The sequence below is a fragment of the Lupinus angustifolius genome, chromosome LG15 (genome assembly GCF_001865875.1).
Source record: "Lupinus angustifolius cultivar Tanjil chromosome LG15, LupAngTanjil_v1.0, whole genome shotgun sequence".
Lineage (NCBI taxonomy): Eukaryota > Viridiplantae > Streptophyta > Magnoliopsida > Fabales > Fabaceae > Lupinus > Lupinus angustifolius.
In genome coordinates this window covers 3,264,541-3,282,747 of record NC_032023.1, presented here as the reverse complement: position 1 = coordinate 3,282,747, position 18,207 = coordinate 3,264,541, and the positions used below count along the sequence as shown (strand labels likewise).

Here is an 18,207-nt window from a genome sequence, read left to right as displayed (position 1 = left end):
TTAGCTGTTATTTTGTTGGCTATGTTGAATATTCTCGGGGCTATAAATTTTATGATCTCACTTCAAGTTGTTTTTTAGACAGAAAATGCAAGATTGCTTGAGGAAGTTGATTTTAGGAAGGAAGAGAACATAAGGAATGTTGTCTTTGAGGAAGAACCTATCACTAATGATGAACAAGTTCTTGTGCATGTTACCATTCAAGGATCAATTTCTGTAGTAGAAGATATTATTCATATTATTGTCCATGACAATATTCCAGTGCAAGACAACTATGAGGTTCTCCCTCAATTACCTATAGAACAAATTTAGCAACCTCAAGAAGTAGAACTGCCATTAAGGAGATCCACTAGAGATAGGAGAGGTGAAATTCTTGATAATTATATTGTATTTCTTCAAGAACGTGAGGATGACATCGGGTTAACAGAAGATGATCCATTGAACTTCTACCAAGCCATGAAAAGTTCTAACTCTCAAAAAGTGGGTCGATGTCATGAAGAATGAGATGAAGTCTATGCATGATAATGACGTTTGGGATCTTGACGAATTACCTGAAGGTGTGAAACCTATTGGTTGTAAATAGATATTTAAAACCAAGAGGATTCGAAGGATAATATTGACAAATATAAAACTTGTCCAGTACCTAAAGGTTTCACTCAGAAAGAAGACATTGATTATAAAGAAATCTTCTCTCTAGTATCTTCGAAGGATTCTTTTAGAATAATATTGACACTAGTAGCTCATTTTGATTTAGAGCTACATCAGATGGATGTTAGGACTGCGTTTTTAAATGGTGACATTAAAGAAATGATCTATATGGTGAAACCAGAAAAATTTGTGTCAATTGGCTCAAAGTGTAAGGTACGCAAATTAAAGAAATCCATTTATGGCCTTAACAAGCTTCTCGTCAACGGAATCATAAGTTTTATCAAGTTATTACATCGTATGGTTTTGAGACAAATAAAGTGGATGATTGTGTGTATCACAAGTTCAATGAGAGTAAATTTATATTCCTGGTATTATATGTTGATGATATACTGCTTGTGAGCAATGATATGAGACTATTGCATACTTCTAATGAAGAATTTTGAAATGAAAGATCTTGGGAAAACTTCTTTTGTATTAGGTATTCAGATATTAAGAGATTGCTCTCAAGGTATCCTAAGGTTGTCAAAAGAAAACTACATTGATAAAGTCCTAGATAGATTTGCCATGAAAGAAAGTAAACCCTGGGATACCCCTATAGCTAAGTGAGACAAATTTAGTCTCGAATAGAGCCCCACAAATGATCTTGAAAGATCTGAGATGCAAAAGATTCCTTATGCATATGCAGTAGGAAGTCTAATGTATGCTCAAGTTTGCACACATCCTGACATAGCGTTTATCGTGCGAGTTTTTTTGGGAAGATATTTGAGCAATTGTGTATTGCATCATTGGAAGGCAGACAAACGTTTTATGTGTTACTTAAAGAGAACAAAGGAGTACATGTTCACTTATCGGATATGTGTTTATCTTGGCTGAAGGTGTTATCTCTTGGAAGTCTGCTAAACAAACGCTCATATCTCCTTGAACCATGGTTGTGAAGTTCATGGTTTGTTTTGAACAACATTAGACCATGACATATGGTTGCAGAAATTTTGTCATTGTCTTACGTGTGTTTGATGGTACTAAAAGGTCACCGGAACTTATTGTGACACTAAGTCCGCGGTTCTTAACTCCAACAATAATAGGAGTTCTATAAAGTCAAATTTTATTGACATCAAGTTTCTGGTTGTTAAAGAAAGTGTTCAAAATAGATAAATTTCTATAGAACATATAAGAACAAATTTTATGCTAGCTGATCAACTGACTAAGAGTTGGGTACCTAAAGTCTCTCATGAGCATATTTCTCATATGAGTATTGCTCCTTATGATACTGTAGTTCAGTATATGTTTTATGATATACTTTGGACGTCATATATAGTTTTATGCATAATAAAATTGATGGTTTATTATTCTATTTCCAACTTGTGTATTGTAACTATTTTGTTACAATTAAAGACTTTGGATGTTATTACTAAAGAATAAAGAATGACCGGATAGAAATTGTTTAAGATCACATTGCATGAAATTTCCATGTCACTCATCCATATTTGATCTATGTCATTTAGTATATTGATATGGTGATCATCATAGTCGAGTCACGTTTGAATGTGATGAAGGTCGCGATGATTCCATAGTTGATATATGAGATGGACTAGATTGTATTAAGGAAAAGTCTAAATATAAATAACATACAAATGTGTGCCTAAAGAATACGTGATATAATTGTTTCAGGGAAAATATGAAGCCCAAGTGAGAGATTGTTAGAAATTCATAATTTCTAATTAAGGTGTGCATCATATATTTAACACAATTATATCGACTATTTATTTTGGATTATTATACAAATAATCTAATTACTAACAACCAATGAGACTTCTGAAACTAATAACAAATATTGACTTAATGAGTGGATACACAAACGGTTGACCTATAAGGGATAATGGGAACCCTATAAGTTAACACATAAGGAATGATTATGATCCCCAATACATAAAATCACAAATAGTTTTAACATCTCCCAATTAGAGAGAAAATGAAGGTCCCAAAATGAATTAAAGATTTGGTTGAGGAAGACCATCATACCAAAACTCTCTCAAAATGTACATTAAAGGAGTATATCAGAGAACATTGATTCATGGATTCATATATGACTTTGTATCTTTGTTTTATATTATTTGTGAGAATCATGAGATTCAAGATCCTAAAATTGATATTTCACCGATCATTAAGAAATATCTAACATAAGCATGAAGAAACAATAATTTAAAGAAATATGGGTGAAATAATAAAGACATAATCAATAACAAAAAAATCAAATAGCTTGTTGAAATTTAAGATCTTCAAGTAAACATTGACATCCTTTGGCTATAAAATAATAAAGTTTATAAACTTCAATCATCATTAAAAAAGTGCAATTTCAACAAAAATTTCAACCTGTTTTAAATCCACACCTGCTATCTAGAACTACCACCGTGTTCCCTTTGGACATGCTCAACAAGGGCCACCGGGTCTACAAATCCGTTACTACATTAGGGACATGCATCCACAGCCACCTCCCACCTTGTTTACCACCGATCGGTTGCCATTCCTTTGATGAACTTTTTGCACATGATCCACCAAAGTAGTGACCGAGTAAAACTTCGCACCACAATAATTCATGCAGGCAGAATCACCCTTAGTGGAAAAAAGAGGAAAGACTAATAATTCCTAATAATTTTAGGCTGCAAGTAGTACTGAATTTTCTATTTCTGCAGGCAGAAAATTAAGAAACAAAATAATATTACATAATAGTGATGGTAGAAAATTGTAAAGCAGAAGCGTACGAGGATCACAGGTGAAGGGTAAGAAACCAATGAGCATGCAATCAGAAAAGGGACAATGCTTGCCAAAATTCTTCTTCTCTTTGACCCCACAACACAAGAGAAGAAAAGGAAGAGAATGAATCTGAATTTTGTGATTTGCGGGAATACAGTGCCACTGGAATTCAAACATTCCATTTTTTTTATTGGTATTATTAAGGAATAAAAAAGGTATTCGATTCATGATTGTGAAACTTATTGAAAAAGATAACTACACAAATTAAAAGTGATTAATTCTTTAACCATAAGAGGAAAATATATATCGTTAGTAATACTAAAAAAATAATCCAGAATTAAGGCTATGGAAATCATCCTCTATTTGAATTTGGAAAGGTTTCTTTTTGTATAATTATTATAGGTATTCTTCTCCTCTAGGATGATGAACTAATCAATTTCGGAGTGTGTGCTTAACCCTTTAAACAAGTATCGTTTTAAGTAATATTGTGAAATCTAAGCCGAATATCAAATCGAAAGAAGTCTCGTATTAGGTTTAATCGATTTAAGCAGTTAAACCATCTAGTTAGACCTAGTGATTTTATATATACATAATAATTACTTATATTATATTATTATATATAAATGCTAAATTTTATATAATTAATAATTATGTATCATTATATTGAATTAACATCACTTCATCTTTTTTCAAACCGAAGTAAAATAAAATATTAGAGTAATATTTTGTTTTTCTATAAAAAATTATTTGAACTGTTTGGTTTACTTTTTAGGTTATTGTGGTTTAATCAAGTTTAACACAATCGAACGAAATTTACTCGATTGAAAATGACTTAACCCTTATCCAGTTAAGACTACAAACCAGAGCCATTTTCAAGTCCAGTCAGTGGTCGGACTGCCCAGTCAGATCCAGTTTTCATAACATTAGTTTTAAGAATCAATTTGATTTATCTAAACATCGAGTAAAATTACACCAGTAAACCAACACCTTATAAAACTTATTTAGTCACAAATGCCAAATTAAATAAATTTTTAGTTAATTATCTTTATTATCAAATCTAGATAAAGAGTAGTTAAACTTAACTATCTTAAATATTTATTCTCATTTTCGTTTTCATCTATTTAATTTTATAAAATAAAAATAAGATATTTTAATTGGTTAATAATGAATGCAGATAGACATTTTGTAATATTAATTCTTGTGCTCTAAAAGTTTTGATTTTGATCCTTATCTACAAAAATTAATGAGTTATATTTCGGATGTGTTTTGTTTTTGGTCTGTGTTTTTCAGTTTTGAAAGAGTATATATTTACTCTCTTACATTTTATCTTACTTTATATTCTATAATTTTATAATCGGTTAGGAAATCACTTAAAAATTAAATTTTAATTTAAATATGTTTTTTCAACCAATCAAATGTTATATAAACTAATTTTGATCTTTTGAAATAGTTTTATTATTATATTAATTAGAGTAAATTACATTGACACCCCTGAGTTTTAGTGAAATTATAATGACACTCTTGAGTTTTAGTGAAATTACACAAACCACCTATCAACTTTTTTTTACACCTACACACCACCCCTATTTTTTATACTTTCATTACACCGACCACCCCTGCACGATTCACATTCTACAAAATCTTCCAACAAGAAAGCATATATCTCCTAGTGTGAGGAGACTATTCTTTTATTAGATTTGGGTGGTTCTGCATTTCCCTTGTGCTTCCGTCATTGTGTTTTAGTTATTCAAACTATTCTTTCTGTAACCATTTCAATTTCTTACCTTCATGAATCATACTTCAATTGTTCATTTTTCTTTCATTTTATTCATTTTTTATATGAATCACATCAATATAAAAAATTCTTCGGTGTTTTAAGGGATTTCCCCACCAACCCTATCCTTCCCTCTTGCATACATTGGTATGAGGAGGTAACCTAGTACCAATGTTTATGACACGTTTTTTGGTGCTACATTTTTTACCCTTTTCTGCCCCACCTTGATTTTCTTCAAATATTGCTATCTCCAGCTTGGTGGTTGATTTTGACGGGTGCCCATTTGAGACTTTAGCCTTTCTTTCCCTTCTCAACAATCAAAATCCATTTTTTTATAAGGAAAAAAGGGCACAATTCCAATCCAAATTGTTATTTTTTTTGGATAATTATTTTGGTAATTTGGTGTAATTCCTTGATCAAATTGTTTGATATTGGAAGTGGAAAACGAGTGATATTCCCGGTGTAGTTTCGCGGAAACTTCTGCCTGCTTGTGGCAATCTTTGTTTCTTCTGCCCAGCCATGTGGGCAAGGTCTAGGCAACTGGTTAAGAGGCTTATTGCTGCCATTTTCCCTTGAAACCAACTACAAGATTTTATGTTAATTCTTTTGTTTTTTGTTCCATGTCTCTCTAATTCTGTCACGTTGTCATTGCAAGAGTGCTTTCTTTTCCACCCCTTATATATATGTAATTAGGCCTTGCAGGATGAAGCAACTTCAGTGAATTGCAATTCATGCTAGTTTAATCGTCATTTATGATGTTTAAGTAGGTCAGTGAAGTTGATCATGTGCAAAAAGTTCATGAAAGGAATGACAACTGACCCAGGGTAAAGAAGGTGGTTGTGGATGCATGTCCCTAATGTAGTAAAAGATTTGTAGACCCGGTGGTCCTTGTTCAGCATGTTGAAAAGGAACACAATGGTAGTTCTAGATAGCAGGTGTGGAGTTAAAACAGGATGGACTTTTTGTTGAAATTTCACTTTCTTTAATGGATGATATAAGTTTATAAACATTATTAATTTATAGCCAAAGGATGTGAATGTTAACTTGAAGATGTTAAATTTCAACATGCTATTTGATTTTTGTTATTGTTCATGTCTTTATTATTTTACCCATATATCTTTAAATTATTGTTCCTTCATGCTTAGAATCAACCTGATTGCTTGAGTTGTCATTTTATTTGCTGAGGACTAAGCTATTTCTACATGTCTTGAAAGAATTTCCAACTTGGCTGTAGTTTGTGAGTTGTGATTATAAGTCAAACAAAAATTCTTCTTTGTTTCCAAACCTGTGTTGGAATTAATTTCATTTTTCTTTTAGAATAGAAATACTGATTCCTTTAATTTCCAGTACAAAATTATTTGCATAAGTAAAGAAATGGTGAATTTGAATACTCAATATGCATATTCAAATGACATTTTCTTCCCTTGTAGATATAGTAGAGCAAGAAGTCACTTATATGGTATAGTATACTAGAATATTGAATTATATTTGTTACATGTTGTCCTTTCAGATATGATAGCCCTAACATAACAAAATGGAAGATGAAGGAAATGAAAAAAAGAGCACATTAATTTATTTCCTTTTTTTAATGATTTGTTACATGTGGTAAATGTTTATTTTCTCATAAACAAGAATCTGAGTTTAAGCATTGCCAGTGGAAAAAAAACCTTGAATAAGATTGTGGTAAAACAGTTTTGCTAGAAAAAAATAGTAAGAAAGTTGTGGTATTAGTTTATACTTTATAGCAAGGTGAGATGGTGAGGGGTTAGTTAATTTATATTAGGACTTAATGATTTTGCCTCATAATATATATAATGTTTTTATAATGGAAATGCTTGGATTGCTTCTTTGTGGCTGAACTATACAATCATGATATGTACCAATTTAAAGATCCATGGTTGCATAACTGTGATACATGTCTCTTTAATTAACTTATTTGTTCCTTTTGTATTAGTACTTGTGTCACAAGATATCTGATACTCTTCCGTATTGATTCTATTTTTACTTATATCAGGGGTTGACAGAAGGAAGGTCCAAATTATAGGAAAATAGCTAAACTATGGTGCCAGAAATCCTTTACACATCTAAAGGTATGGAATCTTTTAAAGATAGCACAATAATTGTTGATATTCATGTATTGTTACGTAGGAAACTTTATATGATAGAAGAAAGTAATGGGGTAAAACGATGAAGAATCATTTTGAAAGAGAAGGAAAAAGGGAAAAGGGGAAATTAAAACTCAGGTCAAAAGATCTATTCATTCCCTGCACGTACCTAACATAGAAAATGCATGTAAAAGGAGCACAAGTCTGTAACACATTAGCCTCCTTTCTCCTCTCAAAGCCAGTATAGCATGCGGAAAAAAAATTAAGCACTGGAAGAAACTCCAGTGCATACCAAACATACTAAACTACTATCCACTATCCACATTTCTTAATTCTTGTAACACATGACACTGAATCAAATAAAAGGTATTATTTGGCCTATGCAACTTTTATAGATCATTAATATAAATCCTAATATTATGCTGCCTAAATAAATCCTAAATCTTGAGTGTAGCTTTATACTTCTAAAAGGATGTTGTAATGTGTGGAAGGATTCCATATTCTTGAAGGGATAATAAACTTACAACTGAAAATCATGGAAAATTCTAAGGTCCATTTTTGCACATCGGGTGAATGTTAAAGATCAAAGGAAAAGCTTATTGTCCATTATGTTACAATGAAGATCTAAGGATTAAAGCATTGGAGAGAACATCTTAGAGCCCTATTACATAAGCTTAAACATTGTAGGAAGGGTTGTTTTATATATAAATATGCTTCCTCTTATGCATAGACTTACAATAATCATATTGTTCTTCTATTGTTACAACTTACAAATTTCTCCTTTCTTCTCATCAACTATGCAATTCTATTGGAATTCATTTTCATTTGGTTTGCCATAGTATTTATACAGAGTCAACCTGCCACAGCATTCCTTTTTCCTATGGGTTTGACTAGTAAATACAACTCTAATATATTGCAGACCTAATATTTTTGCCTTTTTTAATCTGAATGACCAAACTAAAAAAAACCTTCAGTGGAAATCAAGAAAGCTACTTGTGTATCCTGTCTTCTGGTTATATCCTTCTTTGATTTCTTTTATATGATAATTTTCATATGTTTTTTCAGTAACTTGATTGAAACTTTTGCTGATTATTTTATTAAGAAAAGCTCTAGTTTCTAAATGTTTAAACTTAAAGGTTACTGATATGCTCACTAAAATTATATAACTGATCAGATTATGACGGCTCTTGAGCAAAGGTGTTACAAGGAACTACGAAACAAGAATTTTCGTTCAACAAACATAATCATGTGCATTTATAGGAAATTTCTTTCTTCTTGTGAAGAACAAATGTGAGTCCATATCTATCCTACCTTAATCCCTATATGCATATGACTTTTTCTCATTGTATATGTGGATTGAGAAGTTTAACACTAATGATGCCTGAACTATTTGTGGTTTTTGTTCAAAGAGTAGTTACTTAACTTGCATCCCACTCTTCATCCTCACCATTATGATTGAAAAACTATTTTTCGTCTTTCTTGTTACCAACCCTTTTTATTTTTTCTTTTTTGGTGGGCCCATGCAAATTATTTTGGAAAGATAGTGAAGTGTTGTGGAAAATAATTGGGAGTGAGAAGGACATATTACTAAGCTTATTTTAGGATTTAGTTCAACTTGTTTATTAAGGTACTTTTGTGATGTTTGGACATTGAAAGTGTAAAGATGAGTGTGGTTCAAAATAATCATGCATTAGGTTTCTGCACATTACTTTCATTTGGATTTGCCCTTTAACAATTTCTGAAATAGTTTTGCTGATAACGAATCTTATAAAGAAATAAGGATTATCTTTCTGAAACCAATAGGACTAGTTCTAACCCAATAACCAAGCACACAAATCTCTCGTACTACCATGATAACGCCAAATTGTAATGCTAAGCATTCTTCAAATTTACAAGGGCTAAAATCACATATTGTACCTACACTTGATTATTTCTTCTTCTTCTTCTTTTTTGTGATGTTACATGGAATTACACCCGCTCCTTTTGAAAATTGTAACTCTTCCATCACTAATAAGTATCATTCATAAACACTGGTAGTTTTGAAGTATACAGTCTTTTACAATTTCCCATTGAGCATCACATGGAACTGGTGATGAATATCATTAACAAATGATTCTTAACTTCGTGTTCCATTACTTATTACGAAAACAAAATGACAAAACATAACCACCTTGCCGTTTTCTAGCAGATGGAGGTTCGTTAATGTGTAGTTTGGATGGATTTGTTTGGGATTTAATACCTTTCTTCTGCAAGGCTTCTTGATTAAGGCAGGCTTATTTCTCTGTATATGAAAGTAGCATATGGATTAAACAATGACATAAGATTTTTGTAATATTTAAGTAAAATTATGTTGAAGAATTTCATCATTGATGTTTGAAGGGATCATTGGTTCTATGTTGAAGCCAAAAAAATTGGAACTTGGCTTGGATTGGTTGTTGCTAATTGGTGAGCAGCAGGGACAAAGGAGGCTGGGACGTGATTTTTGCTATTATTAGAGGTGAGGATGTGTGCATTGAATGAGAAATTTGGTGTTTGGCCGTGTGCTCAGAATGAAAGGAAGCGGGGGCCAAATTCTTGGCTTGGAGTAGGTGGGGGCCATGGTATCTTTCCTTAATCTTTTTTTGGGGAAGATATTCCATGTGTAATTAAAGTAGGATTGGATGATCTTTACTAACAGTTAAAAAGGTGATTTTTAGGTAAACATATTATTTAGAAGATGGAAAATATTGATTCTCAGAAGGTTGAATTTCAGTTTTTGAAGCTTTGTTTTTTATATCAAATAAATAAATATGCATATGGTAAGTTTGGTTCCGGCAAATCTAAAAGTCTCTTTTATAATTATTATTTTTTATTATGAAATTGGGTAAGATAAAATTAGATGTTCACACTTTCTTAATACATATTTTCTTGTGGCAGGAGTTATACCATTGGTTGACAATGATGGTTTGGTTTCCTCCAATGGCTATTTTGCAATTGGATTCTTTAACACTTCAGGTGAAAAGGTACAACAGCTCTACATGCAATAATATTCTCCTATATATATATAGCTGAAAAGGTAGGCTAATGTACTAATGTGAATAGAAGTTGACATTTATATTTATGAATAAGCATTAGTTCTCTTAAACGTGTTCCAAATCATTTCCTGCATCAATGATATTGAAGCAGAAACAAAAAAAATAATGAATGTTTATTTTTTTAATTAAAATGACATATTTTCATTATGGTTTGGGACACAGTTATGAACATATGATCCTTGTTGTTCCTATATTTTTTCTATCTAATAAAAACATTCCTTCTTCCTCATTGTTGCTCCCTCCTTCAGCTATAGTCTGCAACAATCGAATGCTTCTTCAAATTAAAAATTAAGCTTTTATTTCTTTCTGACCCAAATTTTAGATACAACAAACAAATGCTTCTTCAAAGTTCAAAACATTAAGTTGAGGAAGAAAGAAAAAACAGAAGACAAATAATCGCTGTCATCATCACCTTAGACTCTTTCTCATTCCGAGGAGAATCATTTCCCTACTGACCTCCAAAGATCACACAAATTTCACAGTCTGCTTTCCTTCTTTGTCGTTGTTTCTCCCTCCTTTTGCTATAGTCTTTCTCCTTTCCTTCCTTCTTTTCATCTCCTTGAGCATACATAGATATGTTTGAACAGGATTGTTTCATTACATCATTATTTTTGCTGTGTATTTTCAATGGCTTCTTGTCACATCCTCTTGTGGCAGGAGTTATACCATTGGGATCTAAACTTTCTGTCATTGATAATGATTGTTGGGTTTCCTCCAATGTTGATTTTGCAATTGAATTCTTTAACACTTCGGATGAACCTAACCAGTATAGTGTTGGCATTCGTTTCAATTCAAAGTCTCTACCATATAGCCAACAAAAATTGGTTTGGGTAACAGGAAATCATCAGCCAGTAGGTAACAAGTCCTACTTCCAACTCACTTTGGAAGGGGAACTGGTCCTGTTTGATCCTTTACAAGGAGTTGCAACATGGAATAGTGGAACAGGCAACATATTTGTTGTTTCAGCTGCTCTTCATAATAATGGCAATCTTGTTCTGAAGGATAGAAAGCAAAACATCATTTGGCAAAGTTTTGATCATCCGAGTGATACACTTCTCCCAGGACAGACATTTTATGCATATGCAGAACTCCTTCCAACACCTAAGATTCCCATGTCAAGTCCTTACCGTCTTTACATGAAATCTTCAGGTCATTTGCAGCTTCAGTGGTTCGGTAACATTACATACTGGAGAAGTGAAATCCCTTCTGCTTCTTCAAATCTCACTGCTTCTCTTACCACCAGTGGAGCTTTGCAGATTCTAGACCAAAGTTCAAAACCTATTTGGAGTGTATTTGGAGAAGACCACAATGACTCTGTAAATTACCGGTTTCTTAAGCTAGATGTCGATGGCAATCTCCGGTTTTATTCATGGATTGAAGCTTCTCAATCATGGAGAACAGTCTGGCAAACTGTTGAAAACCAGTGCAAGGTCTTTGCAATTTGTGGTCGAGGTGGTATCTGTGTCCTCACTGCTTCAGGTTCTGCTGATTGCTTGTGCCCATTTGAGAAAAATGAGAATAACAAATGTTTGATTCAAGAATGTAAATCTGGATTTACTATGCATCAATATAATAACATGTATGTATATGGAATTTATCCCCCTGATGATTCAGTTATCACGAGTAGTTTGCAGCAATGTCAACATTTGTGCTTGAATGACACACGATGTATGGTTGCAACCTTCTCCAATAATGGTAGTCTACAATGTTCAATAAAGAAAACCAAGTATGTCACCGGCTACAAAGATCCATCTATAAGGTCGGTATCATTTGTTAGAAAATGCATGGACACATATGTTGTAAATCTCGGTCACATGAAATCATCTCCACCAAAACTGCCTCCCTGGCTTTGTGTTCCTTGTCTAATCGGAGCAGCATCAGGAACATTTTTCATTGCTGCTATCCTCCAGCTAGGAATTGTTTTCTACATCTACAAAAGAAAAAAATCTTCTAGGAGAAAAGACATTATAGCTCTTATATGCTTAAATTCAGAGGGATTGATTGTGCTATCCTTCTCAGAAATCAAGAGTCTCACTGAGGATTTCAAGAATCAAATATGTTCAAAGGCATGCTACCAAACAATCAGCTTATCACAGTTAAAGACCTGAATGCATCCATAGAAGAAAGGATGTTCCGGAGGGCTGCTGTGAAGATAGGGAACATCCATCACAAGAACCTTGTGAAGTTGGAAGGTTATTGCTGTGAGTTTAATCATAGATTCTTGTTGTATGAATATGCCAAAAATGGCTCGCTTGATAAGTACATAGATGATTCTACTCTTTGCAAACAACTAACTTGGAGAAAGAGAATCGAGATATGTGTAATTGTGGCAAAGGCAATATGTTATTTGCATTCAGGTTGTTGGGAGTTTGTAAGCCATGGAAACTTGAAGTGTGAGAGTGTGATAATGGATGAAAACTTTGAGGCGAAGGTAACTGAGTTCGGCTTCGCAATTGTAAACTGTGAAGCCATATATTGTGGTGCCTCAGCTGAGAAAGATGCAGGGGATTTTGGCATGTTAGTGTTAACCTTGTTGACCGGTTGTAGAGATCAAGGAGAACTTTGTGCATGGACATATAAAGAATGGATCGAAGGGAGGGCAAGTAATGTGGTTGATAAAAGAATTGATGGTAATGGTGTCGATTCAGAGGAACTGGAACGTACATTAAGAATTGCATTTTGGTGCCTTCAAATGGATGAACTCAAAAGGCCTTCTATGTCTGAGGTAGTGAGCATGCTAGGTTATAATTTAAGTGTTGATCCTCCACCACCTCCATTTGCCTGAAGATTATAATTCACAAGAAAATAGTCTAGAATAATTGATTATGCAAAGTTGATGCCAACTTAATTTGTAGGAACTTCTGTTTATTTATTTTACAATTCTAATAAGTTTCATGTGTAGTAGGACTAACATCTAGTAGGTACAAAAACAAACCATGCTAATTATTATAATGGAACAGATGTAAGGTGTAAGGTGTAAGGTGTAAGGTGTAAGGTGTAAGGTGTAAGGTGTGTAAGGTGTGTAAGGTGTAAGGTGTAAGGTGTAAGGTGTAAGGTGTAAGGTGTAAGGTGTAAGGTGTAAGGTGTAAGGTGTAAGGTGTAAGGTGTAAGGTGTCAAGTGTGAGGTGTGAGGTGTGAGGTGTATAAGGTGTGAGGTGTGAGGTGTGAGGTGTGAGATGTGAGGTGTGAGGTGTGAGGTGTGTGAGGTGTGTAAGGTGTAAGGTGTGGAAGGTGTGGAAGGTGGAAGGTGGAAGGTGTGGAAGGTGGAAGGTGGAAGGCTGAGATTGAATTAATTGACTTAAAATAATGGTCATTTTTTCTGAAAATATAGGCAGAATATTAATAAGTAAAATCAAAGAGATAAGGGAGAAGAGAATACACAATGATTTTTATACTGATTCACTTTCTTGTCCACCGAAGGCTATGTCCAGTACTCTTGCAGCACAAGAGATTTTTCCACTAAAGATTATGAGTTGCAATTATAATATTTCATCCCGAGATCTCTATGTACTTTACACGCTCCTTACTCCTTATTCAGTTTTGGAAAACACATTTCCAAGTGATTCTAATTCCCTTTCTTAGCACACACCGTGAAAGAAAGCATTCTGCAATAATAATGAAGAATGTTCAACAATGACGGAATTATCTTTATAAGTATGAAAATGATGTAACTTGCAATCTTTGAATACCCAATTTTATCCGACCCATAATATTTTTTCATACAAATAAATAATATAAATATTTTTGGGTACTTTCTCCAAAACCTTTCTTCACCCTCCATCTCAAACACGAAATCTTCCATCCTGAAGTATCATCCATAAAAACATCCCAAATCTCCCATCCACTATCATCCCGTCAAAATTCTCAACAAACCAAGAAAAGATAATACCCCACTCTCACATCTTCACTTGGGGTTTTTTTTTTCTCCTCTCCAACGTTGAACCCCACTACTCTATTTCTCTCTCATTTTATTTAACTCATCAGTTATCAAAAACTGGAAAAATATTGAAACTTCAAAATAACCAAGAATGGTGCTTCTTGAAAATGGATAAAATCACCAATCAGACTCAACAAGCTTCACAAGAATGAACATGTGAAAGAGGGGTGGCTTCTTGTAAAGCTAATACATCCATTGGTAAAGTGCCATAAGGTTGAAGGTATATCAATGGTCATCTAAGACCAAATCCTTCATCTCAATTCACTGCCTTGTTGATAACGTCTAGAGACCAGTCAAATTCAACAGGCCAACACAGAAATCAACACGTCAGCACAACCGTGAGAACTTTGTTTTTCTCCCAGGAATTCCAGCCTTCTACACATGCTCCACGTCTAGGTATATGGTTCATCCTTCTCTCTTACGACCAAGCTTTTGAATACATATATGTGCATAATCATAATATAATACTCCAATCTCAAGTTCTCAACAATATTATTCTATAACTACTCTAATAATGACTTACTTTTTCTTTTCAATGACTTGCATTATCATAAATTCTCCCAGGATGAAACCAAGGAACATAGCGTGTTCCGGTTATATATTTTAGCATATTTTAAGTAAAAAAATAATAAACAATCTTTTGGAAACTATATTACCCTTTTTCTTTGCAACCTTATATGTTCAAAATTAGTTATAGTAATAATATGCAGAGATGTATGATTTAGTTGTGAATTATGGCACTCAAGAGAAACAATAGATGTGAAAATCACAGAAATCCTAATAGCAGGCAGCACTCCTAATGATTCAATATGTATAATAAAAATAGGTAATGAATACCTTTTATATGATAATTTAATCTCACTATTGGCCTTTTATAATAAAAATTATTTTATAATAAAAAATAATATTTATATAATTGTGTCTGTATTAGTAAAAAAATTGTCCATTAAGTAATAATCAATAAATATTTCCTTAATAACAAATAAATGTTATAATGAGAATTTGATAGCGAGATTACAACTCGTATCGTATCTTTCTCTTCACTTGGAGTTGAGAACCAGTCGTGGTCACTTGTACTGTTTCTGCTATTTATTGAAGTGAGAAAGGGGTAAGCAATCAATGTTGACTCTTCGTCTATTAATTTCACTTCAATTAAATCCAAACAAATTTCTAAGCTTTTTGTTCAAAAACAGTAATAATAAACGTTTTAATTATTTTGTGATTCAATAACGAGGTTACAACTCATATTGCATTTTTATTTTCGCTTCGAGTTGAGAACCGGTCGCGTCATTTGTACTGCTTCTGCTATCTATCGAAGTGAGAAGAGGGTAAGTAGTCAATGTTGACTCTTCGTTTATTAATTTAACTTCGATTAAATTCAAACAATTTCTAACTTTTTTTCCAACCAAGTTACCAACTTTTAAACTATAATTATGTAGTCTTGATTTCCCTATTGCACCCGGGTTACGTAGGAGCAATATGAACTTGTCAGACACAAATAAAAATAAAAATTAAATATTTTGTTTAAGTAATTTAATTTAAATAAATTAAGGGTATTCAATTAATGCAATTAGTCAGAGTACCGTTTTATTACAGGCGAACGGGGTGCTAATACCTTCCCCAATTCATAATCGACTCCCGAACCTGGATATCAAATATCCAAAAGCCCAATGTGATTGAGCTTTGAATATTTTTCAACATTTTTAACCATAAAATGTAGTGGCGACTCTAAGAGGTCACGTAGCCGAAAATCGGGGCGCGACACAGTCCAATCAACTCTTTTGTATACTTAGTAATAATGCTCTTTATAAGTTTGTAAACTTGAAACATTTTCCCTTTAAGCAACTTCAGAAAAATCAACTTTGAAAGTTTAAGAACTTGTTGCCAAAAGTGCAGAGAATAATTTTAGAATATGCGTAAAAGCTTTTGAAATTTGTATGAGAGTTGCATATATGTTGTGTGTTGTGATTGTTAGTTTCAATGCCATTATATAGGCTTTCCAATCAGTCAAATTGTCTCTTTGAAAGCGTAGGAATTGATTGGAAGGAAAAAATGTCTTTTGGGTTGAAACTCGTTCACTTTGAATTTGAAAATCTGATACAACAGCTCTTAGTAATCGATTACAGTATTGAGTAATCGATTACTCAAATGTTCTGTCCACTGATCATTTATTTTCGAATTAGAGTAATCGATTATAACAAGTTGAGTAATCGGCTACTCTACTTTAATAACAATGGTAATCTGTTACTCAAAGACAGTAATTGATTACTATGATCAGTTTTAAGTTGGATAACTCTTTTCTCACACTCGTAACATGTTACTTAGATGAAGTAACCCATTACACACTATTTTTGAAAATTGTTTTAAGTATTTTAAAGTGTTTCAATTTTCTTTTAAAAATAGTTTGAGCATTACTACTATTAATCAAGAGTATAGGATAGAATTACCTATTTTAGACTTAGACTAAAAGTCTTGAATATCTTGAAGCTTGAATCTTCATTGTCTTTATAAGTATTCTTTATTTTCTTCTTTTTGGTGATGTTGGTATCTTCATCAAAATCGTACCAAGGTCAAGAGCAAAGATCTTCACAATCTCTCAGTTTTTGATGATGACAAACCAATATCTTAATAATATAATTTTCTAAGAGCAGCAAACTTTTTGAGAGCAGCATACTATGTGCCTGAAATGTTTTAAACAGAAAATATACTCTCCCAACTTTTCTCTCCCTTTTGACTTCTTCAAAAAGTAGAAAAGCCTAGAATCCAGCACAATATATATAACATACATGCAATAGGATATATATAACATATAATAATATGGATATCAAGAAATAATAAAATTTGAGCAATATCATAAAAGTAAAAAGATGTTCAAGCATTAACAATGCAAACAACAATACAAACAACATAATAGAAATTTGTCCGAGACCATGAGAAATTAACATTACAACCAGAAAATCCTAACAATAGATAAAGTCTAAGATTTAGGCTCAGAACTGTCTTCATCAACGTCCATGCTACTCAGCTTAGAAGAGAGATGATAAAGTTCAAATCAGATTTGTTGATTCTGAGTATCAAAGGCATCCATCCAGTTAGTGATGTAGCCTCGAAGAGAAATCAACTCATCCATAGTCATTTGATTTGAAGGTATGACAGCAGATGAGGAAGATTGAGCATAAAACTCAGAAGGTTGAGGTTCAAAAGGATTAGCAGAGGTAGGTTTTGGTTTAGGAGCATGAGGTCTATCTTTCTTATGCTTGTAGGTCCGGTCATGAAGATCAAATGTGTAACCCATTTTGTGGATTACATCCACATCAATATGCCTTTCACGAGGGTTAAGCGGGACCCTAGTTTCTCCAGCAGTAGAAACACCAAAATGCTCCAGGATTTTGGTTATGAAGATTGCATATGGCAAAGGGCTTTGTGTTCCTCTTACAGATCACATTTGTCTAATTATCATCAGAGTCCAATTGATTTTCACATTAAATAAGTGACATAGAAATCTAATTGGTGGACATCTATGTCTCTATTTTTAACAGTTTTGCCATAGCAATGTTGCTTAAGCGTTTCTATTTCCTCTTTGGTTATTCTACACAGAGAATAATTAAAATATTTTCGATCATAATTTTCCCATTCGCATACAAGGCCGAAACCTACCATGCTCCCCTGATAGGGTATGTTCAAGCACAATGAACTCATGGTTTTCAAATCCAAAGTAATGTCTTTTCCTTTTACATTTGAAGTAAGACGGTTTTTCCTAAAGTTCATGTTACAGTAAAATACTCTTATCAGTTCAGGATATATTTCATTTGATTCACAATAGAAAACGAAAAGGTTTTGTTGTCTTAAGAGATAAGGAAATAAAAAATCTTCTAACTCAAAGTTCCCAAGATTACCGTATTTCATAGTGAAGATAATGCG

General features: G+C 33.0%; 1 protein-coding gene across 1 annotated transcript; it reads left to right on the top strand.

The window, feature by feature from the left end:
- On the top strand, window positions 10,403-12,031 carry LOC109327458 (G-type lectin S-receptor-like serine/threonine-protein kinase SD3-1). Its single transcript, XM_019560611.1, has 2 exons — window positions 10,403-11,861; window positions 11,950-12,031. Exons 1-2 carry the CDS (start codon window positions 10,925-10,927, stop codon window positions 12,003-12,005), a joined length of 993 nt encoding a protein of 330 aa, XP_019416156.1. The 5' UTR covers window positions 10,403-10,924; the 3' UTR covers window positions 12,006-12,031.

Excerpts from the sequence above, each read along its gene's own strand:
- LOC109327458 (XM_019560611.1), top strand. The coding sequence starts at position 10,925 with ATGTTTGAACAGGATTGTTTCATTACATCATTATTTTTGCTGTGTATT. Across the intron at positions 11,862-11,949 it reads CTTGTGCCCATTTGAGAAAA|CCCTGATGATTCAGTTATCA; the intron begins ATGAGAATAACA and ends TGGAATTTATCC.